At 43.5% G+C, this 26,709-nt stretch overlaps 1 protein-coding gene across 1 annotated transcript in view; it reads right to left on the reverse strand.

The window, feature by feature from the left end:
• Positions 1 to 11,153: 11,153 nt before the first annotated feature.
• Positions 11,154 to 26,709, reverse strand: part of DCBLD1 (discoidin, CUB and LCCL domain containing 1) — a 49,112-nt gene continuing 33,556 nt past the window's right edge. The window contains 9 exon segments of the mRNA XM_074580882.1: positions 11,154 to 13,555; positions 16,065 to 16,184; positions 17,755 to 17,804; positions 18,849 to 18,939; positions 20,385 to 20,501; positions 20,591 to 20,738; positions 22,597 to 22,727; positions 23,459 to 23,674; positions 24,945 to 24,985. Coding sequence (XP_074436983.1) covers positions 13,035 to 13,555; positions 16,065 to 16,184; positions 17,755 to 17,804; positions 18,849 to 18,939; positions 20,385 to 20,501; positions 20,591 to 20,738; positions 22,597 to 22,727; positions 23,459 to 23,674; positions 24,945 to 24,985 — 1,435 coding nt within the window. The 3' untranslated portion in view covers positions 11,154 to 13,034.

A 26,709-nucleotide genomic window follows, 5' to 3' on the forward strand; every position in this document is an offset into this window, starting at 1 on the left:
TCCTCTCTGTCAGAAAGGATAGTTCAAAGCCAAGTCGTGATCTTCTTGTCTTTGAAAAATCATCGCTGTATGAAATTCTGCTGCAGTTGTAAGGAGCGATGCTCGTCCAACTAGTCTAGTAGCTTTGAAATAAGGCATTAAATTTGCCTGTACCGTGTACCTCCATTTGAGGGAAAGGTGACATTTTTAATTTATTTGTTCTTCCTTACTTCTTGACACACCTTATTTTCCACTTAATGCTTTTGATCAGTTTTAGCCTGAAGTGGGAGGGTGTTTCTTAAGTTATTTTCCTAACGTTCCTTGTCCACCAGTTTCTTGTGTTGCTATGCTCTTTTCTTCATCTTCTGGAAGTTGCTGGACCCCTTCTCTGCTCTTACCTTGTCTATTTTTAACCTATATATGAGATAAACAGAGGGAACAATTGCTGAGGAAAATGGCTAGGAGTAGACAAATCATGTAACAGTAAATTGTCGTCAGATTTCCTTTCCTGCAGTTTTTATAATCTTTGTTTAGAAAGTCCTGAATGGGAGGATTTTGCTCGGACACTACAGCCTGTCTCCATGTACTCTGTACTTCCTACCATACTGGTTTATTGTAGTCATAGTGAGATGCTCAGAGATTAATATTTAACCTGAGAAAAGTTTTGCAACTTGGGATTTCCAGATTCAGTAGACAAATGTGTATTCTTCCCTTTGTCAGTAACCGGAAGACTCAGTCCTGCTGATTCCCAGAGATTGAATGAATTAGACTTGGAAGAATTTCCAAGGAAAGTCAGTATTCAGACTTCATTTTTATTTTTTAAAATGTAAAACGGTTTACTTGTGTGTATATATATTTTTACTTTTAAAAAATAAAATAATATTCTACAGAGAATTTTGCGATTTTCTGAATAGATAATTCCTTGCCTATTAAAAAAAAAATCTTTAGTGAGACAGTTGTATTTTAAGCTAAAGGTGGACAGTGTTTGTTGGCGTCTGGGACCAATGTTAATTAAGAGCATGTAAGTTAAGGAAAGTGCTTTATGGCAATAAATTTAACTCTGATCAAAGGCTGTATGTAGTATTTCCTTTGTAGAAGTGTATTCTTGGCAGTGAAGAGGGTTTGTATCTGCCTCAATATATGTTAATCCACAGTTGTATCAAACAAAATTCAGGTATTTATTGTATCTGTCCAAACATTATTACATCAACATCATGGATTAATCTCATTTCTGTAGCAGATAGCACATTTTGCAACAAATGTATACATCTAGTTAAGCTGAATATAATATATTTTTATTAGCCTGTAAATAAATATACTCTTCTGCATTGCGGTGATTTCTGCACCTAATTCAGACTGGTATTTAATTTTCTTCTGTTTTTATATATAAAAGACAGACACCTAACCTTGCATGTGATTCTTCCCCCCGTCCCACCGCCCCGCCCCCATTAAGCACGTAGTCCACACCCAGCCAAAAAGCTAGTAAAGCTAGTATGAGAAAAGCCAAAACTACATCACATGAAGTTTGACACAAATTCAGTCTTGGCTGGCAATGGTTAATAGCAAATTACCTTTTTAAAAAGATAGAGTTATAGGTTGTGTCTCAAATTTCGTTATTTGAGATGCGTTTTCTGATTAATGTTTTTCAATAAAAGGAAAAAAAAAAAAGAAATATTTGCAGTGTCCGGCTGTACCATAAATATTCTGAAGCCTTTGGCTAAGGAAAGCTATAAAGACCCAAACTTGTCAAAGGATTAAATCATTTGGGTAAAATTGTGGAAACTGCCTTTCTTCTTTCTGTTTGTTTGTTTCTTTCTTTCTTTTCCATGCATTAGAAATAATAACTATATTCTGATTTTTCCACTGCAGTTACACTTAAGTTATAATTTTTAGTCTTGATATTAAAGTCTTTTCGTTCAGATTAAGTGTCTGTTTTGTGTTTTTTAAATTTTATTTTTTAAAAATATCATCACTCACCTATACTTGAGTGGTCGTCTTGCCCTAAAGCATCCAGTTCACCAAATGAAAGGTAATGGTATGGTGACTGTGGTACTAGTATCGTTATAGCAGTAATTAAGGATTTCTTGAGAAAGTGTACGGAGAGTAGAAGACTCTGAGGGTTGGAACTGTCTCAGCGGACAAGGTTGAGTCGTGTTGGATGAAAAGGTGTATAATGGACAATTGGTGAGGGCTAGAACTGCAAGAATTTATTTTTCAGCTCTGTGAAATTTTAGAAGGGTTTAGATACAGGTGACTTCAGCAGATGGAAGGAAGAAGGAAAGGAGACAAAACTCAGCAGTCGTAAAACAAGCAGAGGATTAGAGACAGCTATGAACGAAGGTGGAAATGGATGGAAACAGGAGAAAAAAGTAACTTTATGTCAACTGTGATCAAGAAAGATCGTTCAGAATGTCTTTGTGTCCCAGTACCCTACTGAAGGACCTCAGAGGCTGCTCATAGTGACTGCAGTCACTAAATAGTCCTCTGCACTTTTTTCCAGAGATCCACACATGACAGAAAAGAAGAGAAACACATCCTGACTCAGGGTATGTGTGAGAAGGAATCCATTTTTGCTGGTTAAAACCTCAACTCGACCACCTGAAAAGAAAATTACCTAAAATATTTCAAGCTTGTCTTTTGTCCATAGTATGTCTTTTCCAATACAATGTGATTTGCCTTTCTTTAGAAACTGTAGAAGTTTCACAGTTGGAGGGGAACCCAGGAGTTGAGAAGTGGCAAATGTTTTGCTGGCTTTGAAAGAAAAAAATGGGGCTTCTAGGCCAAATGGCTGAATAAGGCCAAGGAATATTTTTTGAGGGTTTTCCCTTTTTATGGGAAAACTTAAGTCACTTTGGTAAATTTTTCACACGCTTTACAAGTGCTTAATGTCAAAATTATTGAGTGTCTCTTTGTCAGCCTTCCACATAGCGTGCGGAGACTTGTCTCTCCCAGCTGTACCAGGGGAAGCGTCGGAGCTGCCGGTGCTTTGAAGGCTCTGCAGGAGGAAGCTCTTCCAGTCCCCTCTGCAAGGTATGTTAGATGAGCATTGATCCCTAAAAAAGAATCCAGGAAAACTGATTGAAATTGTGCTGGTTTTTTTCTTGTAATTTTCTACTGGAGATAATGATTGCATTTCCCTCTTTAAATTTCTGGCACTCTGTAATTCTTCAAATGTCCTTTTTGAAAAGCAAGAGCACTGCTCCTGAACTGCAGCCTGAGCCATCTCCGCAGCATCTCCCCCCATCAGTTGCGGGGCCAGCAGCTCTCTGCTGCCTGGTTTTCAATGGCTGGATCCCCACCAGGAGGTTAGGAAAATGTAAAAACAAGCAAAGCGAAAGTACAGACATTTACAGACATGTTTTGATTGCCTGTAGTGCTGGAAGTCAAGGGTGCTTGGGAGACAAATGGTAACTTTTCTTTTGACTTGCAAGTCTTCAAATTGTTAATAAATATATGTACATCTCCGTAAGTCCTGTTGACTAAATCTAATTTTTCCTATTAGCTGTCTAAATATTTGCACAGCTGTTACTTCTGTAAAATGGAGTAAAACAGAACGGCATGAAAATATTTTTATCTAATGATATTTTATTTGCTGTTGTCTAAGTGTTTATTATCATTTTGTTTAGGGGAATGAAAGCATTAAAGTCGCGCTGCTGAACCAGAGTAGTTATGTATCCAGTCCCCCGCGCTTACACTGCTGGAAGCGTCCTTGGCCTGAACATTTTCCTTCCGACAAGAAATAGGATGTCCCAGTTCACTCCCTGTTGGTGAGTTTGCTGCTGTTGACTCTTCCTCAGCTAAGGGTGGGTGAAGAAGGCTGCTATGGGCTGCCCGTGTTGATCCTCTTATAGGATCAGAGCCTTTGGGTTACAGCCACAAAGGCACCGGTTCCTCTTGGTTTCATTTATAATGTACGTGGTTATTTAGGATTCTGAGGGAAGGGATTCCCAATGGGCGCTACGACTTAAACCCTTCAATGGATACGCACCTCAGCTGCTCAGCGTTGGTGGCTTTGAGCTTGAAACTGTGGAATAGACATTTTATATGTGCCAAATGAGGATTTTTGTACAGCTATCAAATGAGTGTTACTGCACAGTTTCTGATTTATTTGATATTCTTTTTTTGTCCAGTGTGGCGGTTCAGATGATGTGCTAGTTTGTGACAGACGTGGGGTGTCATAAGACAGTTCAGGGAGCTAGTGGAAATTTTTCAGGTTTGTTGTGCTCCTAAAGTGGTAATGCTAAATCCAGGTCACATATTACTAATTTTGAAACTGATTTTATGTTAAAATGAAGGAAACGGGCCTTTCTGTATTAGCAAGACGGCTATGTACGTATAGTAAGGTAACGTGGTTGCCTTGAGTGATGTGGTTAAATAGGCAAGTGTATTTTGAACTATCTCAGTTTTATGCTATTTTCAAAATCAAAACTTGTCTATTACTTAGTAGTTGCAATTTGTGATTAGAATCCTAGTTTTTAGTGTAGGTATTTGCATTTGTATTTAGTGCCAAAAGGGGGCAGCAGAGTCCTTCAAATCTTCAACATCAACCAGACTTGGAGAAATGCAGCCTATTGTTTTGTGGGGTGGTTTGGTGGTGGTTTTGTTGGTTTTGTGTTTTGGTTGTGTTTTTTTTTTAATTAAAAAAATAGAAAAAACTTTATTCGTCAGAACTATTTCTAGTAACATGTACTCTTCGCATAATAAACATCCAGTCTAGTTCACATCTTGTAGCAAGTACTTTGCAGGTGACAGATCTTATGGCAAAAATTGTCCTCTGTGTCTGCGTAGCGTATGCACAAGCACATGTGAACACACACACACAGAATTATAATGTCATGGATTCATGACTTGTTAAAGACTGCTTAAATATCCCCATCAATTACTTTAAAAATGAGGGCTCTGCTCTCCTAAAAGCTCACACTCAAGCAGTGAAACTTTTTATCTTTTTGTGGACTGACTAAGTCTTTCCAAAAGAAGGGACTAAATGCCCTGAAAAAATATGAAATGATATACGGGGTAGGTTTCTCAACTCTCCTGCCTGCACTTTGCCAGTGCCCTTCAATCATGATCAGCCTTGTTGCATTCCTGGCATCTTTGCTGGAACAGAGTCACGGTCGTGTCAGATCGTGGTGAGGAGAAGTGAAAAAAAGGAGATTATGCTAACATTTGGCTCTAGTCCAGTTTCAGATAGAAGCTTCTTGGTCAGAGGAAAGAGGAAGGTCAGTTCACATTGACCCGCCGTCATCTTTTTCTCTACTGCGCTTGGTTTCCAATGACCACCAAGTGGTTGTGCAGTCTCCAAACCTTGTTTGCTGTCATTAACCAGGTAACCAGCGAACTTGTCAGTCAAGTGTTCTATGGCATAAAATATTTCTGTCCTTGATGCTGGTCCTTACACAGTGAAGTGATTGTACTGTAAACGAGGGGAGGATGGGGCGTGACTTCATCTGTCAAAAATTTACCTGTATAAATGAAATACGTACCCTAAAGGGGTATCTTTATGAATGCCACCTGCCAGGTATTTCTAAGATGATAGAAAAGTTATTGCGGCGTTGTTGACAAAAGTGTGTCTCGTTTTGTGTTGGGGGGTGTCACAGGACTTGTGCTGCCTTTTGTGATGAGATGCTGAAAGCGCTTGGATGTCCGTGGAAAAGAAGTTACATGAGCTGTCCACAACCTTTCCACGTCCACATACAACTGGCGTTTCCATACAACAGGCATGCTTTATCCAGGTCACCGTATTCAAATTTTATAAAACTGTCTGTCAGAACAGATGGTGTCACTTAAGGATAAAAAGCTTAGCCATAGATGTGAAGAAAAGCTGCCTCTTCAAGTGAGGTCTGCCCGCGCGTCGTAGCCTTTATCACCTCTGTCTTCTCTCCCTGCACGACAGAGGACTTTTCGCAGGTTTGCGGTTGGCGTTTTCAAAGGCCTTTACGTTTTTGGGTGGGCTTGATTTGTTGCTACAGCTCTGGACAAGTGGCAGCATATCTGTCTGGCTCACTTTGCCCATCTGTGAAATGGTCGCCTGGGCCACAGAAATTAAGATGTGTAAATTACGGTTGTAAAGGCTAAAGTTTCTAATACATGCTCAAGGCGTTAAATCGTTCAGACCAGAGGCGGGGTAGTGGCTGATGTAACTTACTCTCTGCGGTCTTTTCTCCCCTTCTTTTATGGCAAGTATCACCATCTTCTCTGCTATCTGCCACTTCCTACAGAGGAGGACTTCTGATAAGCTCCCTGTCGTGGGTCAGGCTTCAGCCGTTGCTGTATGTTTCTGTATTTTTTGTATTAAATTGTTCCTAGTGTTTCTTTTGAGCCTAGAATTTTGGCGTTACTTTTTTGGCTACCTTCTGGTAGGCAACATACATGTGTTTCTAAAGTATATTATTGTCTGTCGTCAGCTGATCTGGCGAAGAGAACCTTGCGGGTTTTGAATAATTTGTGAATTTTTTGTGAATAATTTGTGAATACCTTGTGATTTTTCTTACTCCTCTTTCTAGCTCAGACTCATAGGAGGAAACGCTGGATATCCAGGAACGATGTTCCTCTTTGGGTGAGCAGAAAAGGCAGATCATTAAGGGAGCTTTTCCAGTAAGGCCTGTTAAAAATGTTGCGTCTAGTCAAAATTATGAATTCCTGAGGTCAGTTCAGGGTGGTTAATCGGGACACAAAAGCCTTAGTAACAGTACTATGTCATATATGTTGGCTTATATTTTTTGCTACGCTGAAAAATGATGTTGTGATTTAACTTACTTAATCAACTTTTCTCCTTCCTGGATTTCTCTTTTTAATACCTGTGACCGTATAAAAATAAACGAGATGATAATATCTTGAACATCGCATGGCAGCTCCAGGAGCTGTGTTGCAAGCGGCTGAATAAATAATGAATTAACTCAGCCCAGGACGAGAGGTTACTGAATAACCTCTGCGTACTGTAGATGGCAAATGTTTTTCAGGACTTGCCGGCGCATAATGTGAGGCCAAGCCTAAACAAATACGGCAAAGTTTGAATGAAAAAGTCTCCAAGTTCTCATCTCCAGACTACACAATGAGATAGCACAGAAAGTCAGATGCTAGGCGTCCTCCTTATCATGGATAACATGAGTTTTCCCCAACTAAGGATGTCGTCCCTCTTGTCTTTATCTAGTTTAGAAATAGTTTATCTGACCCCTTCTCGCGTGTCCTTTATAGATGGTAGGACTGTACCGGGGCGGGGGGGAGGGGGGGGTGGGCTTCAAAAAAAGAAAGCCTCAGGAGAGGTTTCTATTTTAAGTTTGAAAGTTATTGTGCAGAAATAGCACCTTCCCTTTAAATAAGCATGTTCCTTGAAATGTATTCCCTCTTCAATAATTCATAGGCGCTGCTGCTTCCTCGTAACGTTGTTAGTCTTGTTAACCCTGCACAGCTACGGGAGGGTAATTTTCAGTACAGGTATCAACACCGCCGACGAGTTTCAAATGAAACGATAAATCCTGCTTTCATTTACCCCATGCTGTACTATCGCAGCAGAGGTTGGAGATCAGTACCAGCTTACATCATTGCTGACATTGAAAAGAAAAGGGCAGTATAGAATTTTTATTACGGAAAATAAGAAGGAAAAAAGGAATGCAACAGCATGACCTTGTCATTCCTAGGGTCCGGACTAATAACGGGCTAGGGGAGCCCTTAAGACACCCACTCGCTGAGCAAAGCTAACCTGGTTTTGGAGAGGGGTTGAACAGAAGAATAGTGATGGATTTCTACGTGGTTACTTTTCAATGGGTGCCCGACCCCACAGGACTTATGTGAGACCGCTGGCTCCTTTCTTAGCGGTCACAAAACTCCTGCTCACTTTCTTGCTTTTTGTTACTTGCCCTCCTGAATGGAATTGGAACTCCCTGGGGAAAAATTAACAGCTTGCCTTCCCTTTGGCAAAAGCCACAACACAGATAAATAACTGCACTTCATTTAGTTTTTATTAACTACCTCAGTGGTGAACTAACTACCTCAGTGGTGAACTAACTACCTCAGTGGCACATTTTTGAAGGTGTTGCTGAAATGCAACACTACTGTTTTAAGGCCAGAGGATGTTAGTGGAACTTAGGGTAAACAGTGTAATTTGTTATGGCAAAAGTGCTTCCTCGCTGTGGTTTCTAGATCCCTGAGAAATAGCAAGTGAGCGAGTCCTCATGTCAGATGGTTGCCACCTGTATTATACGGATACAAAATTGGGGCTTACTGTGGATGCCACAACAGAGCTGACCCCTGGGGGTTTCTCTTAGCGCTTCTCACGCTCAACAGTGGGTGTGGGTCACAGGCATGGGCTCTACCAGTTACTGATACTGGTCACCCAGTTTGCTCTGTGTTGCAGATGCAGTTTAGATCACCTGACACTGAAAGGCCTCTGGTGCCTTCTGCCATTTCCTGCATGGCCACAAGACCATTTTCCTCCAGTGAGATGGAGGTGAGTCCTGGAGCAGCTCAGCTTCTGGTAATGTGTCCAGAGAGTCTGGCGATGATGGAGCGGCACTGGGGAGGGTGCAGCTGTCCTTCCCATGTCTGCACGGGATGGGAGTCTCTAGCACCATGGGGAAACAAATCATAGGTGTTTTAATGGTACTGATCCACCAAACAGTTAAGCTCAGTTAGGTGTCTGCTTCTGTAACGGGATCTACAGCCTGACATTCCTATCCGGTGTAGGGAACATTTCATGCCTCAGACGGGGCTCCACGAAAATCTGCCCACGGAGTGGAGAACTGCCACATGGCAGTTAGTGGGGGAAAAAACTGAAGGAAGTCTGCATTAAAAACTCAGTCTTCCCAGGGTTTAGCCATGCCAGTAATACAGACAAGCCATGGGATTCACAGCCTGCTTCTAATGGCTGGAATCCAACCTCATGGGTGTTTCTTTTAAAGACTGAAGCAGGGATCTCTCATTTTAAAACACACAGGTACTGGAGGCACTGCTGTCACCGCTGCCGTGTTAGCTCAGTGGTTACAGTACTCATCAGACGCCAGGGATGCAGGTTGGCCTCGGTTCTTTTCCTGCCTTCCCCCATCTATGCGGAGACTGTCGTAGCCAGTGGGCTACTGAGCTGTGCACAGTGCAAGCCGGTGGAAGCCACCCTGTGGAAGGTGTCTGGAAAGGGAGGTGAGGCCGAGTGCTTGATCCAGAGACAGAGTAAAAGAGAGCAGATGGTGCTATGAATGAGTAGGACATCTGGAGCTGGGGAAATCCTGGTTCCAGTCTGCAACTCAAGGGCTAATTTTAATCTACTGCCTGTTGGGTGTAAAGATTCTGGCAGGTACTAAGGTAGAGTTTAATGTCTGATGTTAAAACTCTAGAAACTAAAAGAAATAGGGAAATACTATTTAGAATTAGACTTGATAGGGGAAAAAAAAAGCTTTCGTATCGAGTGTTAGAAAGGTACTTGACCGAAGAAATAAGAATTTGCAATCTATTTCTCAGTCTAAGAAGGTGAGAGCAAAGAACATTTGTATTTTTGCTGTGGTGTTTCAGGAACTTTTGTTGTTGTTTTCTGTGGTTTTTTTTGGTTTGTTTTGTTTTTAAATATAAGGCCCTAGCTGGAAATGCGTGCTAAGTTGTAATTTTTGGTTTTCAGTTGTAGGTCGCGTATGTCGCCCTTTACGCTTTCTTACCTCAGGAGCCTTCTTCAGTTCCCTCGGTTGGACACGTGCAGTTACAATTCCTGACTCTGTTCCTGGCAAAGTCGGAGGCTTGCCGCCAACTGCAGCTGGGACAGATAGGCCCTCAGTGCCCTGATCAGTTAATATTTAACCTTCTTGTGAACTCTGGCTCAGTTTTACCCTTCCAGCCTGCTGGGAGTGCCTGCTCAGGAAGAAGTTCAGTACGGAAATGCTATTGAAAGTCTCCATCGGCCAGAGGGCGAGACTCTGCTCTCACACAATCATCTCTAGAGATGTTGGAGACCCAGAGCTAACGCAGACCTTCCAAGGGTGTAAATGTCTCAAAAGGGGGCATACGTTAACCTTCACTGTGGAAGGGAGAGTTTTTAAATGTGTGATGTTTGATAAGGCTGCCTGTGTTATACCTGCAACTGGTTTTGATGGTGAGAACAGGCTGATGTAGACAAGCTGGAGATTGATGTACCAGTATGTGAGAAGCCATTCAGAGCAGGACCATGAGGACGAGCCACTACCACTGGGAAGGTTCAGGCAGTCCCCTTTCCTGCCTACACCAGGATTTAGTATCTCTACCACCATCAGGATAGAGAGACTACGCAGGCAGGAAGTTCCCTTGCATATCTGCTTCCAGGGTCACCAAAAACTTCCTATTTCCCAGGCTGAGGTGGAGAAGCCCAAGGGTTTTTTATGTTAACCACCCCCGGCAGTCACTCAGACGTGAGCCATAAACCACCACAGCAGTGACCGGGAGCTGTGAGCGACCACCAGAGGTGCTGCGCTGCCTCTGTCCCTGTCACCACCAAGCCACTGTGACACAGGGAGGACGAAGATGTTTGGGGATTTATTTTAAGCTATCTTTTTGCAGTTTTGCAGGGGTATTTTTGAGGGGGATGGAGAATGAAGGCAAGGTTCAAAGCGAGACCCAACTTTTTATTAGACTAAACCAAACCAGCTGTGTTGAGATGGGTTTGAATGGCACCAGAAAGGGACATGTGCTACCAAGAACCCTTTGAACACTTGTAGCGATCTGCAGATGTACAAAGCATGTGGCGGAGGCATGCAAAAAGTTTGTTATAATACAAGCAGTGTCATCTGCTGCCTGGTACCTTTGCATTATCTAGGTGCCTCGTTAGGTGGGGAGTAGCCCTGATTACTGAATGCTGCTTGTTTGTAAAGCGACAAGTCAGGCTAATTAGCCGTGTGGGTGGAGTATTGGTTTCAGGCTCATCAGGAGGGCATCCTCATCCTTTCCTCAATTATATGCATCCAGCAGCGGCGTTGGGCACAGACGTTTGTTCGTGGGCGCTTCTTCTCGAGCGCTTACGGACAGAAAAGCCGGGCTATAAATGGGGCACCGAGACAATCTTTTTTTAGCCTGTCACACTGGGACCGTGAATTGCAGCAGCGCAACTGGTACTTTTGCAGGGCGTAAGGAACGCTGCTTTCTCGCCCTGCGGGATATGTGACGAGAGTGGGCGTGCAGCGATGATCAAGTCACCCAGTTAAGTAGCAGGCCTGTGTGACTGATTTACAAATACCGGTGTTCTTTATTTACACAGACATGTAAACAACAGAAGGTAAACAACACCGCCCAGCTCGGTCTAACAAACAGGCTGCTGCTGTTTCGCTTCAGGACCTGAGGTGTTTTAGACATTTCACAGAAACTGTATTGACAGCAAACACAGGAAGGCTACGAGGTTACCTTGACTCGCGAATCTGCACGGGAATGGCATGCACGGCGCGGCAGTGTGAGGGAATGGCACCACTTGAGGCCACAAAACAAGCATATGCAAAGAACCTGCTAAGAGCTTTACCTTAAGGTTGGGTATGGCTGGAGTTAGCAATATTTGTGAGTAGCACCACTGCAACTAGTTTGTGCTCTGACGGCACTTCCCACCCAAGGATCTGAAAGCACTTGGCGAACAGACCACAAATCTTTGTTGCATCTTTTGCAAATTATCCCCGGTTTATACACACAGAAATGGAGGGCCTTCAGGTAGCGACTTTCCCAGAGCTCAGGTTTTACTGGTCTCGTTTCCCATCCTTGTGCTTTAAATATAGCACCGTTCTTCCTTCCCAGAAGTATATCGCTTTTTGACGTTTTAGGACAAGCTTTCAAATTCAAAGTGACGCTCCGAGCACTGCAGGTAGAAGGGCAGCGGCCGGTCCCAGTTGCTACCAGAAGCTGTTTGGCTTCAATGACACTTCTGCTGAAAGAGGAGCCAGCTGCTGTGCGATACATTGCACCCATCCCCACGCTTTTTCAAGTTTGTCCAAAACCAGAATTAAGGGTCACATTAGCCGCAAAAGAAAAACTAGTTGAAAACAACTGTTGTTGTCGTACTGATCTGCCATCTTGCAAATTTAACTGCCACAGTAAGCCATGCACACACTGTGTTTTACTTAGTCGAAGTATTTCAAATAGAAATGTTACACTAAATTTGTAAGGCAGAAAAATACCTGGTGGAGCAATGAAAAGTTCAGGAAGCTGGCTGCTTTGTGCCAAGGAACAAACTTCCTTATAGTTTAGCAGCAAAAGCATCAGCTGGGGCTTGAACAGGATTTAATTCTCAGCTGTAAATTCACATTTTGGTTCCACACACACTTAATGGAAAAAAAAAAACCCACAGATTGACAGTTGTTTGGTTTGTGGGTTGTTTTGGTTTTGTTTTTTTTTTTTTTTTCTATCGCGGAGTGCTCACCATGGCTTGAACCCAAAACTGGTTTCAGCCTTTCTACCGGTTTCTAATACGAATAGCAAGTTAGACAGGCTCAGCTCGTATGCTAGGATCAAATTCAAGCATGTAAGAATTGCTGCTAAAAAAGCAGCCGGGAAGGTGTGTTTGAGCATGGTATTTAAATGCTCAGCTGCCTTCTCCTGTGCACGTTATGCTTCTCAAGTAGTTTTACTTCTTCCACCCTCCCAGGAAGAACTACAGTGATGCCCTATCTTCAGTTTTCATAGGAAAGGAGATGAATCACCACAACCGTAAGATACACCATTTACAGCTGCCAGTACGACAGCAGGTAAAATGAAGACGGAGGAGGCCTGTTTCTCTTAAATAGGCCTTTCTGCAATCCTTTCAGTCCCCCAGGTGAAAAGGAAACTTAAGAAATTCGCCTTAAATAAAAGCTATGTACAAATTGCACACGTTGCAAATGGAGCACTGAGATCAGTTACAGAAAATAAGATGTACAGTCTTCACTGATAACATCTCTCTTGCTATAAACAGTGATAAACAGCATATGCTTTCTTCAGATGTCAGAACCCAGCAAGACTGCAATATTATGTACACAGGGCTTGTTTGCCTTCTGCCTCCCGCGGCAGAGCCCCCTCCAAACTCTGTTTTGGCTTCGCAAAGCCGTGCGGCGACGTTCCTGCGCACGGCGTCTCCCCTGCTCGCCAGATCACAAGAGAGCTGTCATTGCTGTCTGGCTAATTGGCTTTAGGCAGTCTCTGGGCGTCGAGTAGCCCTCGCTCCCGAGGGCGTTGTTGGGCTGAGGTTTCTGGTAGTCCGTGCTGTAGCTCACAGAGGCCAGAACCCCGTTAACTTTGGGTTTGTCATAGTTTATGACACTCTGGGGTGTCTGATAGTCTCCGTTCCTGAGATCGGCCTTACACGAACCGGAGAAGCTGCCTGCGGAAAGGGAGTGTTTCTGAGAGGAGACAACGGGTACATTGTAGCCATTTTCCGAGGGAAAATTATTTTCTCTTGCGATGTGCCGCTCTATGATGGGGGTGGCGTATTCGGGCTCTTGGCTGGTCAGGGGCAGAGCGTACTCGTGCCGGTTGGCTCTGAGCGGACAGTGATAGTGATTTTCAAACTCTGAACTCCCCCTTCTTCCCTCGTTTTCCGTGTCCATGGGTCTGAAAGTAGATCCTTTCCGTGTTACCGTCCCAGTCCCGATCATGAGAGGCTGCTGATAATCTAAAAGGAAGCATGAACTGCTCAATAAGGCATAGGTGGATTATTTTATGTATCCAAGGCATTGATAAGTATTTTATGTTGAAAAATGACTCATTATTGTATCAAACGTGGTTATCAGGGATGTGAGGAAACCTCGCCCCAGCACCGGTCCTGTCACCTCCTTCAGCGAGCACGCATTGCAGAACATGGCAGAAGCTCTTCCATGGAGGAGCTCCAATCTGCCACCCCTTTCCCCACTCCCTCCCTCCCTTTCCCCACCTACCCACACAAAAAAATTGATGTCATTTCTGGAGTATACTCGAAACCCCTAGAAAAAGAGAAGTCAACAGAATACTAGCAATGAACTGGACAACGGCCATTGCATGGAGATCCACAAACAAGAAGTTCTCCAAAGCAAGTGTTCCACTTCTGAAATAATTAAAATGCCCGGAGGATTCTTAACGATCCCAACCAAGCGCAGGCTTTATTTAAAAGGCATCTCGCAGTGGCTGACTGACAAGAAGGATGAAGTTAGGCGGAACGGCAGCCAAGAGAGTCAAGGGAAGTGTGAAATGTGCTAAGCCAGCTCAGCACGGCTGCGGGTGCGCAAGGCGGGCTGGGCCGGGCTGTGGGAGGAGAAGCGGGACCGGCACCGCCGGAGGAACCGGGCGGTCACCCTGGTCAGGGGGGGACGGCAGGGATAGAGCCAGGGATGGGCAAACGGCCCGAGCAGGAGCAAAGGAGCGAGGTGGAGAAAATGCAGCCTCAAGCAGCGCGCGTTGGCAGCTCTAGTCGAGGAGGCTGACGGGTAAGAAGGAGACCTGGACTTGAAGGGTTTTCAAAAAACCCAGTAGAACTATTATGAGAAAATTCAGCGTTCTAACTTTCTCGCTTTGGTGCTAGTGACAATCTCTTACGGATACATACGGTGGCCTGAACAGCTCTAGTAAATGACACTGCTAAAGTATCGTGTTTTGACGCAGGCGTGAAGAAGTTAGCTCAGTTTCTGTTCTGGCATCGTGGTTCATCTGACATGAGCGTCGAATTCGATCCCATATGTCCTGTGAATCTTTTTGGCAGTTCCTGGCTGCTTCCCAAACTTCAGCATGTAGGGTGAAGGTGTTATGATATTTCACTAAGCAAGCGGTGCAGCTCTCCCCAGCATCGCTGCCGCCATCCCCAGCAATCTCCCTCGCTCAGGATGAAGCATCTCGAGTCGCTCCCGCTGCCTTTGAGAACTGGCAGCCAGGGATTCAAAGTGTGTGTGGGGGAATTTCGTGTAGCACGTTAACCTGTATGCCATTTGCATGCCCTCTGCAATTAAAGTATTAAACGGCACATTTCTGGGCTGCGTTCACATTTTTTTTTTATTTCACGTTTCTTATTTTTAAGGAGACTGCGGGTCAAACGCTAAGGCTGGGGAGCTGCCTGGCCAGGCTGGGTGTCCAGACTTCCCACACAGGGCAGGAGGGGAGGATGGAGAGAGCAGAGGCTCCCCAGCCACAGCCAGGGGAGCCAGATAACCATCATTTGTGAGCAACCTTTATTCGCTCCCTTTCCTTCATGAAATTAATCTGCTTTATAGGTCTTTGCGTATTTATATTGAAAGCTTTTGTAAGGGGTTGAAACCATCTTTGAAAGATATCCAGGGTAGCACCATATGGAATTACAGTAACCATCCATTTGTTTTTTAAGTGTATTTCTCTGCCAAACACATTGGAGAAATTCTAAGGAGTTTCTATGGTCTGGAGCCTGGAAACAGCAAGTTAATCTTTCTGGAAGATTGCTGATCACTGATCCCATGAAATGGCTGGTCTCACTCGCCTTTCCAGACAGACTAAACTGGGCAGGGATAAGATGTGCTAAGAGGATGAATTAAAAAACCATCCCTTTGGGATGCAAATAGTACCGATGTGGGGATTTGCTCTATCCAAAGAGTGACCTGGAGCCGAGGTGGCACAGGAGAGACGCATGGTGGTGGTTTTTTCCCTTCTCTCTCATCTACCTGCTTCCACTTCAGGGGGCCTCGTCTCCAGAATAGTTCAGGCAGCAGGAAAGCTGCACAGGGATCTCAGCACGACTTCCAGCTGGGCATGAAATCCCACTGCAAACCAAGTAAGCAGCTTTTCTATTTGCTCAGCAACAAGGGGCATTAGACTTTGTTCCATTTCCAGAGACACTTGTATTTAAATAAAAACACAAAAATCAATTAGCAAAGCCAAACTATCCTATCCGAGGCGCATTCCCGCGCTGCATCCATGCCTGACTGCCTTCCATGGTTACCTTCAACTGTACCCATTTCAGAGTCAGGAAATCTTTCCTGAAAACTCCAAGAAAAAATTTTTTTTTAACTTTCCACTGATATATTTAGCTGGCTTCGCTATACATCTGGGATGAACAGAGATAAATCTGTTCCTGGGCCTCAGCTTGTGTGAGACCTGGAGCTTACAACATTGTGGCCCGTCCCTCTCCCTGTTACCTGCTCTGGGTGCAGAGAAACACAAAGGCATCATGGGGGAGCAATTGTTACCTGCCATGTCACTGGTGACCAGATCTAGTTTTTGTGGTGTCTCCTTCTCATTATTATAGCTGATGGTAAACTCAGTCGACTGATGTCTGGTGAAGGGCTGCTTGATTTGTTTCCAACAACCTATGGTAAAGAAATAAAAACAGAAGGCTTATCGGAAAGTTAAATGCTTATAATCGGAAGGCTTATCAGAAAGTTTAATTTTTGGTGGACTCGTTGCTGTCAATATCTTAAAGTAGTTAAAAAGCAAGACTAAAACAGGCTGTTTGTAAAAAAAGCCCCTAAATTTGGAGGGTGAAAGGGAAAAAGTGAATCATCAGCTGGGATTTCCAAGTGAAAATGAAACTTTACAGAGGATTTTCTTGGCAAGAAGGGCTCAAACTCTGTAGGTGTGCCTGCACTGAAGCCTTAACAAAGTGTACCAGTAAAATACCAGCTTTAAATCAGTTACAAGTTTTGCCATTGCGTATGTGGGGAAAATAATGCTTAAAAATTTCCTTTTTTTCCAGTAGACAAGTATGGCTTGCGTTTCCTTGATATCTGAGCACATACCAATTCATTTGTTCTCACAACATCCTCGTGAGACAGAAAAGAGAAAATCCACTGTGTCAGGCACTTGCCTGGAGCCCGCGGCAGGAGGTCTGTGGAGAGGTGGGTTCCACTCCCAGCTTTCTAAGTCCCAAGCCTGGTTCACCAGGGCTTAGGAGCTTGATTTATGAAGCACACACACGACAAATGAACTGACTGGGTAAAAGGCTATCTCCAATTTCTTGGGATTTGTCCTCATTAGCAAGTGAGAAAGGATTATGATGTGACCTTGAGAAATCATATTAGCAAATATGATGTTAAGTACAAATTAATTTTCTAATGAGGGCGAGCTGCTGTGGGTGACAGTGTTCCTTTCACTGACGCCAGCACCTGCCGAGGGATGAAATTTTGGAGCTGAGCTACTGCGAGGCACTTGTTAAGAGACGTGGTTTGCTTAGTGGTTTCTCTTTTTATGGAAAGCTGAGATTCAGAAGGATATTCTTCTATAGAGATGGCAGGCCAGGAAAAACAGCAAAACCCCAACTTCCAAGCTAAAGGGAGCTGCCACCCTAGAAAGCATTATTGAGCAAGACAGAGATTGTCACTTCACCAGGGTTTTGCAGGCGCCTCCTGAAGTAGCGTCCTCAAGCCAATCCCCTATTCTGATTTTACACGTGAAGTACAATTCAGTATTATTAGGCTTTATAAATACAGTCCCAACCAGGGAGGGCAGCAAGATGGAAATATTAAAGCCATAAAAAATTATTAGCCCTTGCTCTCTTGGAGAAAGGCAAATTCCCTCTGCTGTCGGGGGAAAAAAAAAAGGAAAGCAGCAATTTTCTGCGAAATAGGTATTTTGGAGGAGGGAAGGAAATGGAGGGCACCTGGGAGCACTCTTACATGCTAATTTATGCGCTTTGTATAATAGATCTTTTGCTAATTGCCTTTCTGTCATAGAAACCAAATTATATTGTTTCTCAGGGCACTGTGTTAGGATGACACAAGTGGGACTATCATTTGCTATTTCCCTTGTATGAAGTAGTGAATTTGAACGAGGAAATGTGGATGCTATTTCATAAGCATTTCATGCTTAATTTCATAAACCCCTTCCCCTTGGCCCAATGGACAGGACAGGACAGGACAAAGCTCATGATTCTCCACTAACCTGATTTCTGAGCACTGGATAATCCATAAGAAAGTCCTTTGGCTTCTCGCCTGCAAGGAGAGGAAAGCATTTATAAACATCTGCACTCACAGCATTTCACCTTCATGCCTTAGCTCCAGCAGAGAGAGGCTTTGTGTTTAGCGGCTGAGGACAACACTTCATTTTGAGTTTCTGGAGGCTGGTGTTTGCTAGAACATAAGGCATGCAAACCCAGGGCTTCAACATTTCGGTTTTTCCCCATCTATACACAAGTTGTGAGTGCTGGCGTTCAAATTTCTTGTGTCTGGCATGCACCGATTTGATGTGTCCATGTCCATACGCGTAACTCCAGGTTATGTTTTGGTGGGTCTGCTCTTCTGAATTCTTTGTCTAGTTTATAGATTTACTGGGAATCCAGGGCAGAGCTGGGTACAGCTACTGATGAAGCAGCATCACCAGAGCATTGCTTATACTCCAAACCCCCATCTACTGACAGAAGCATTTCCCGGCTCTACGTGCAAGTGCGGGCTCATACGAATGGACATCTACCAGGAGCCACAGTTAGGAGTGCTTCTTCCAGTCCTCTGACCTGTGCAATTAAGTGGCTTAGTTTTAGCTGCTTACCAGTGTACGTGTACAACTCCTTACAGCTGGGCTCTGCTTTCAGCCCGCTAGGTTTAGTGCTCTGACTTAAGGGACTGGGAAGCAGAAACACAACAGGAGGGAAAATAAAAGAAAATGGTCCAGATAGATAGCTCAAATCCTCTCCTCACCGAATTTTTACTTGGCTTTGGTGTGGAAACTATTCCGTCTTTGACTGCTTTACACCTTAGTATTTGTGGGTGTATGTAGGCTGAAGAGAACAGCTGGTTATATTGGGCTGTAAGTTGGGGTGTGTGGTTCTGACCTGCTTTACCTTCATTTTTGTCCGACTAGGGGAGACGTACAGTAAGAAATACAATTTACAGAGACACGGTATGAGTTCCATTTAAATGGAAGGCTGCCGAACAGGATCAATTTCCAGCTCCCTGGTAAAGAGGGTCTGGAAAGAGGGCATGTAGCTGGGCGTGCTAGGTAGCCACGAATGCCTCCTGTGACAAAAGCCAGTATCTTACTTGCGCAGGGCTGCACAGATACAAATTCCAGAGAACAGGAACAGACACAGCACGATGAGGACGGGGACAATTATGGCTGTAAGCTTTAAGCCTGCATGAGAAAAAAAAAGGATAAAAGTTTAAAAGGCAAATTACTCCGAAGCTGGTAATTTTTACTACAGAGAGTACAGTAAAAGGCAAAATAATCTTGCAGGAACACTCCTTGCAAGAGAGCGTGAAAACATAAAGCTGTAAAACTGGAAGACCTGTCCTCAGCCATACGTGTACCTATGTGGACAGTGTTGAGATGAGAGGGTTAAATATACTTTCTCAAGGTTGATACTTGGCTTAGTATCTATATGCGTCCTCACAAAGAGCAGTTCTTTCTTATTACACACTAGGTAACTTTTTAAAAGCCACTTACAACAACTCTGTTTTCAGTTGCTTATAGAGCTGCCGAATGAGGCTGCAGTTTTACATGTCGAGTATCTGGCTCGTGCTGAACTGGTTGAAACATTTCAGTCAAAGTAGTTCAAAGATTTCCAGGAGGGGAGCTAGGGAAAAACCCGTTCAGCCCCTGTTAAATTCTAACACAACGTGGCTTAAAGCAGGCATTTGAACATTAGCAGTGGGGTGGCTCTCGTGTCAGGAGTGCACCATTCGCTATTCCTACAGACACTTACCAAGCTGTGAAAATAAGGTAGTACACGTGTCCACAGGGTCTTTACAATTTAGCAGACAAAATCTCAGTATATTTCATTTTCAGTGAACATGGATACAATTTACCCGTACCGCTGCAGAGGTGAACTGAGCTTGCTCTTGGCAAGAGCAATGCCGTTTCAGAAGAGCTTTTTTTCTTACAGTCATTGCTTCTTACAACCAGTTTTTTACAGAGACTTTCCTACAGCTACCAGCTACCTAATGGGTAGCAGTGTTTGGTGTGGTGGGTCTGGTAATTCCTGCTTGCTTTTTAAGATCCAATAAATTAGGTCCACAACGTTGAAGGATAAAGGTTACATATTCAAGGAGAAGTATAAGAATTAAGGTTTTCTGACCCGCCCCGTGAACACAGGCATTACGAAAAAGTGTTTAATTACCCAACCCTGCGCTACTGTATGTTGCTTCGACCTGGGGACCTGCTCTGAGAGGAGTCGTGGTTGCGTAGAGGGAAGGTAACATTTTTGTGAGACCACTGCCTCACGTGTTACAAAAATTTTAAGATATGGGAAGAGAGTGAGGAAGAGCTCCTCCAAAAAAATGCTGATGAGTGCTCAGTGTAGTCCCTTGAGCCACCTACCAAGCATGGCAAATAAACCAGTAAGACAGGGAAACCAAAGCCTGCTGTTTCACACATCAAGGAAAATTAAGGCTTTCGATCTCTTTCTGTGCCTTAAGACAAAAAGAACCTGTGCTCCTCCCTCTCCTCTTTGTCGTTAACCTTTAATGAAGTCTGAAGGGAAAATAAAAGTTTTGATTTGTAATTAAGTTTCAAGTTCACTCAGGCTGGGCTGAAGACATGGTGCATCCTGGAGAAAATGCAGCGCCAGGTAGTCTTACCCAAGTTAGTTTCTTCCGATGGGATGGGCTCCGTAACAGTCCTGTCTTCTTTTCCAAGGGAGGTTTCAGTGCTCTGACTTGGTTTCTGCCACATTGAATGCGTAAATGAACTATTAGCTGCAAAAGAGAAGGGGGCGTCAGTGGCACTGTGGTAGCACAGGGGCCTTTGGAGGCACCATGCCTGGGGAGCGCTGCTTACCCCATACCTTGCATTATTCGACAACCCATCAGCTCGAGCTTCAATGCTATTCTTTGGTTCCAGGTTTGAGGGATAATTCGCACGTAACGGGCCACTATCGGAGGGATGAAGTTATTGCGTACTATGTCACCAGAGTTGGAGTTGCCTTGGAATACCTGCAGCGGAACACAGGCACGTTGTTTGCGCTGTTTTAAAAGTTCCTTTCTTCAAAGTGCCCCAACTTCAAAGATATTCATTATCCTAAAACTAATACAATGATAATCTGGGATGCAGCCACAAGACCTTTGGAAATGAGAGTTCTGGAAAGAAATAATCTTTTTAGTTCTGACGGATGATCCCATTTTCCTGTTAACTCGGAGAAGAAAGAGTATCACTCTATTTCAATTCTGTGTAATTTCTAGTTAATGTATGCTGGTATAATGCTATAATTTTTGATTTAGTAGCACTGCAGCACCCTTACTTGGGCAACAGGGGATAATAACGTAAAAAGAAAAAAATTGAAGGATTTCTAACCATTTTAGTAAAATGGTCAGTTTTCTGTATCAAGCTTGAAGAGCGATGCGGTTGTGTCTCCTTTTCCCTGCACTTACACAGTGTTTCCCAGCATCAGCTCAGCCCATGTGCAGAACAGTAGTCCTTGCAAAATTAGTTCTTGGGAGATGCTTCAGCACGACCTAGGACAACTTAAAAGCCTGATGAGATAGGGAAGTGAGCTCGGCATGTCTCAGATAAAATGTCAGGCCACGTGGGGTTCTGATGGGACAGGTTTTTTCATGCACCTCAGCTGAAACTAAGTTCGTATATAATAATTCCACAAGATTATTTGTATATAACAAGTCATTGTGGAAAATTGCATACCTGCACATTTTCAATTGCTAGCCTCCACAGCTCAGCCACTACTAGGTTGATTTGTCACTTTTTGGGCTGACACCACTTCAGCTTAACATTTAAAAAATATAAAACCAGTTAACGTTGCGCAGTGAAATCCCGTGCCATACAAGCTAAGAAAATCAGAACTCTCTAGAGCTCTACCAAGTTTTTAAAAACTTGGGTTTACCTTAACTTGAAGACCAGGTAGAGCCTTATCCTGAGGCAAGAAGAGCTCCCTCAGAAATTATGAGTGAAGGTCTGACTTGGAACACTGTGGGGGCAGGGAGGGGGGGCTTTTGGTTTGCTTTTTTTTTGTTTGGTTGAAAGGAAACATGAAGTTTTCAGGGGAAAACATTATTAGATGAACCTGTGCAGCAGATCCTTTGTCTGCAGGAACTAGTTGCACTGCTTTTATCTGTTCATCATTAAAGTCACTCAGAGTCTGTGAAAGCAGTTGTGTGGACAGGTGTTTTGGTGTAAAAGCATTTGTTTTGTGTTCAGTTACATCAATTCCTCACAGACACAGGCTGTGCCCACAGACTGGTGTCAGAAGAGTCCCACCAGCGAGGGGCGGGCAGCGGTGCAGTCCCTGGTGACCACAACTCAGCCAAGCAGGAGCTCAGTCCACGGAGCAGCTCCACCAGCAGAGCTGTGCTTTTACCCGAGCCGGTTGTTTCGCTCCTGGGGGGTGTGGGTGGGTTGACCATCCCAGTGCATCTGCAGCTGAATCTCAGCTTTGCTGGTGCCATACCGACCAATTCTTCTGCAGTGGTACAGCATTCCTAGCATGGGCAAGCGCTGAGCTGAGCTAAAGACTTGCCCAGACAGCCTGGTGTACAGCTTTAATTACACCGTGTTGTTTTTTGTTTGTTTTTTTTTTTTTTTTTAAAAAAAAAAAAGGACACACACATACACATGCCTCCCTGTGTGTGTCTCAAAACTTCAGCATGCCCTGGGTAACTTCTTTGTTTCGACAAGCTCGCTATCTACTCCATGGCCATAAATTACACTGGTGAAGACAACCCAAGTCTAGACAAGTCTGAAACTCCTAATCTTTCTTGACAGTGAAAGCCTGCCTTTCAATGTCAAGGCAGCGTACGCATTATTGCTCTGTGTTTTCTTACCCCTCCCACTTTCCCTTACCTTTTCTTCATTGCTCAGAATCCCTTTGTAGGTTCTCCATTTCGAGTTGTTATTTTTGTAGTTCATTGTAAATGTCTTTACGTAAAAGTTGAAATTCAGCATCGTGGATCCAGAACCAGTGGTCTTAATCCCTTTTAACAAAACGCAAAATACGTTTTCATTTGTTAGGTGTCTGTTTTAAAGGAACATTTTCAAATGCAGACACAGAAGCCAAAACAATTTGGAGAACTTTGCCTTCAAAGTCTTAATTTATTTTTCAAACTGTGTTGGAATTGAGTTTAAAAGTTGGGTGAAGAATGGAAATCAGCTTTAAATTGTGAATTTAGAGCAATGAAATTTTTAACAGATCCCAAATCAATAGCTCCAAAAATGGTAATTGCTTTTTGATATTATGGTCCATATCATCAGTCTTAACATCTTTAGCAGCAACTGTAATTTACATTTTTACAACTAAACCAAGGGTTGGAAACAGGAATTTCTTTCACCTGGGCCACTGTTTCAAAGACTATGACTTTAATGTTTCTTATTGATTCCAGAACTGCATCATTAATAGATCCTAAGCAATCGTTTATCATCCATCCAGACTTTACTGGTCCCTGTGTAAGTATTTTGTTCCGAGCCTAACAGCATGCTTACAGATCAGGCATGTATGACAAGTTGACTTCAATCCTATATCCCTGTAGAAGACCAGTCTTGTAAATAGTCCTGATTTTTTAAATAGGAAAATAATATTCCTTGAGGCAGAACGTTCCCTTACATTTAATGAAAGAAACATTGGATTAGTGCATTATTAGCTTTTTGGCTGCATTCGGTTTCTTCTCTAGCTGAAACCCCAGCTTCTGATAACCAGACAGTGACATACCTGTTATTCTCTTCTTCTCTCCCAGGTCTATCTCCAACCATTCACGATTGCTGCTGTGGTTAGAGGCCCAAGCCAGTCCTGGGACTTGAAGCCAAGCCTTGTCGGGAGACCACTGGAACAGCTGCCCAAATTCGTTGGTCTCCTCCCAGTAGGAAGACGCAGTAACCTGGCTCTTGGAGAGGAATCCCTCTTCCAGACTGAGAGATTTGTTGCAGCCTAGGAGTCCCCACACAGACAGGCAGAAGGAGTTATTTTGCGTTTTCACAGCATATTTTTATATTAGGCTAGCAACATATGAAGACCACCCACAACAGCAAAGTCAGATGTTGCTTAGTCTAGTGCTAGCCTGATGCTATCCATTAGCTGTGGTGTTTGCCAGTCAATTTGTAGTGGATGATCCAGTACCAGAGTGCTGCGGTCCCTCTCCTTTACCGATTCAACTCATGACACCTTCTGACTACCTCTGCCATTTTTGACATGTTTTTTTAATCGCTGCAGTTTTGTCTCATTCCTGTGAGGTTGTCTTATATTTTTAAATTTTCCTTCTGAAACACAATATTTATTTCAAGATTGGCATTAACTAATTTGGCGGTACAAAACATTTCTCAGACGAAGGCACTGTACTGAAAGGAGCACTTTACTGTAAATATTTCATGATTCCACCTGCAATTAGGGCTAGGAAAGTTACTCATTAGAGAAGCTCCTTGATACTGCTGCCAAGAGGTGATATCATGAAGATAATAGCTGGAGGTAAGTATTACAAACTCCACCAAAGAACCCACAAAATTTCTACACATCAAGGTTCTTCAGAGAAAACAGGCTAGTGGAATAAGGTTTCAATGAAGTTAAAAATAATTCCCTGGCACTTTCAAAGGCCTATACATGCTCTACAGTTTTCAGTAGAATAGTAAATGATTTTATCTCAGATGACTGAAATATAATTCAAATGAACGAGTGCGAACTTTTCCCCCCACTTTGCTATGTTTTATGCAAATGAACAGCTTGACAGATTAAAGACGCTTTTGCATCTTGGAAAGTCATAAACAAAAACTCGTTCTGTATCAGTGCAATGTAAATATATTTTCATTCCTCTCTATGTTTTCTTTCTCTTCTTGTATAATGAAGATGGAATTTATAAATGTCTGAAGAAAAACTGATTTCATTTTCTGCTGCCTAAAGTACATTAAAACAGGATTATCTGATTGCCATTTTTCATATGCTGGCACCAGAAATGTAACAGCAGAATACTATTCCTGTTTCTCATCTATGTGCATATGACCTATTCCTATTCTGTGTTTTTTCCTAGCTCACTTCACATCCCTTCAATTTTTTTATTCACCTTGCCAATTTTAAAAAATTGCTGTCCTAAAATATCCTTCCTAGACACAGCCTGACATTCTCCTGATTCCTTTTCAAAACTTTTACAGCAAATACTTAAATGAAAAGGTAACTTTTGAATAGCTAAGCATAAAGCCATTAGTCTTACCATTTGAAGTAAATATAAACCGCTTATCTGACAGCGAACCACTGTAAGAAAAGAAAAAGGTGATTCAGCCTTTCAGGAGGAGGTCACGGGAATGTTGCGGTACAGTTTCAGAATCACTGTTTATCTAGCAAAATATCTCTTGCCAGATAGCCGCTTACTTTGCTGGCTGGTTACTGACCCCAGTAAGAGCACTCTTGTGCATCTCTCACCGTGACTGAATTCAGATCAGTTTTTTTAATGGTTTTGAGCGTTTGTTATACTTTGAAATGACTCCCCATCCCACCAGCCAGTTACTCTTGCTGCACGCTTCTGCTTTTCTCCTCTGCACAGGCCCTGTACTGCTGTGGGAAAGCTTTCCCCTTCTGCTCCTCAGGCCGGCAACGTGAGAGCGTGCAAAAGAGCTGGGAACAGGAAAGCTGACAGGACCTGGAGCTACCGGTGGTGCGCTGCTCCAGCATCAGGCCCAGGTCTTTCCTCACTTTGAATTAGAGCAACTTCCTTGGAATCAATGACTTTCTATTAGTCTAAGTCCACATCTAGTTTGAAGAAAATCCAGCCTTAATCACCGTGAAAGAGTTATGCTTGATGGAGACTAAAGCACGTCAGCTCTGACGGTTCCTACTTGGGCTACAGGTGTATCACAGCCAGACTGAATGAAAACTACCCCTTCTTTTAATCTGGGTGGGAACCGATTCTATTATAGCCCCAACCAACAGCTCCCATCAGGTGGTTAACAGGACCACCTCTATGGCTCCCCTTTTCTTCCTTCTTCTGGCACGGACTGCTTTGCTTCAGGAGAAAAGCCATTTCTTGGGCCTCTCCACACAACCCTGCACAACGCAGGACAAGATAGAATCACCACTGTAAGGGAAAGCTGTGCTTTCCTTGGCTGCCTACGGAGCTACTTTCTGACTCACAACAAGATGCCCCTCAGGTTTCATTCCAGAAGCGATGACTCTGGCTGGCTGCCTAATAAAAGCCCGGGTTTTAGCGTGAAATTAGTTTGGCTTTCTTGAAAAATCTGACCCCTTCAACGTCGCTCCAATTAGCTGCACGCATCACTTGCCCCTTTGGAAAAGCCTTGGCCAGCAGCATGACTGAGCAGTAAAACAACTTCTGCACTTAAGCGTCAAGACAGCTCCCTTTCAGGCTGCCCTTTGTTGTTGGCCAGGAAAATTTCCCCCGAGGTACCGTCTGTGGGCTCATGGTGGTGAGCACGGCTATATGTTTTGAGAGCGCTGCAAATGGGGGAATAGGAAAGTGGTCCCACGTCAAGGTCAATAAAAACACTGCCTTTTTTTTGTCACTGAGGGAAAACTAATGACTACAGGCAAACTAAGCCCTTCGGAGATGACGGAGAGCACTGGGAGGGAGCTGATTTATTTGGGCACGTAGGCGGTAGAGTAGCTAGAAGGAGAAACTCAAGCCCTCCCTCCCACATCTTCCCCCCCAGGCAATCCTCAGGGGCGATCAGATGTGCTCTGCTTGCTTCAAACCAGTTTGACGTTACAGCCAAAACAATTTTTGCTTTCTTAGTGAATACAAAGCAATCCACTTCAAGAGAAAAGAAGAAAATAAAAACCCAAAACAGAAATCATAGCGCCCCTCAAATACTTATTTATGAGATAACGCTTTGTAATAAAAAAAGTCACCCAGATCCCTTTCAAATAGAGGGCTGCAATCTTAGCAATAAAGGGAGGAGGCTAGAATTTCTAAGGTCTATAAAGCTATGAAACCAAGCTGAAATATTTCTGCCATCATTCTG

The sequence above is a fragment of the Larus michahellis genome, chromosome 3 (genome assembly GCF_964199755.1).
Source record: "Larus michahellis chromosome 3, bLarMic1.1, whole genome shotgun sequence".
NCBI lineage: Eukaryota > Metazoa > Chordata > Aves > Charadriiformes > Laridae > Larus > Larus michahellis.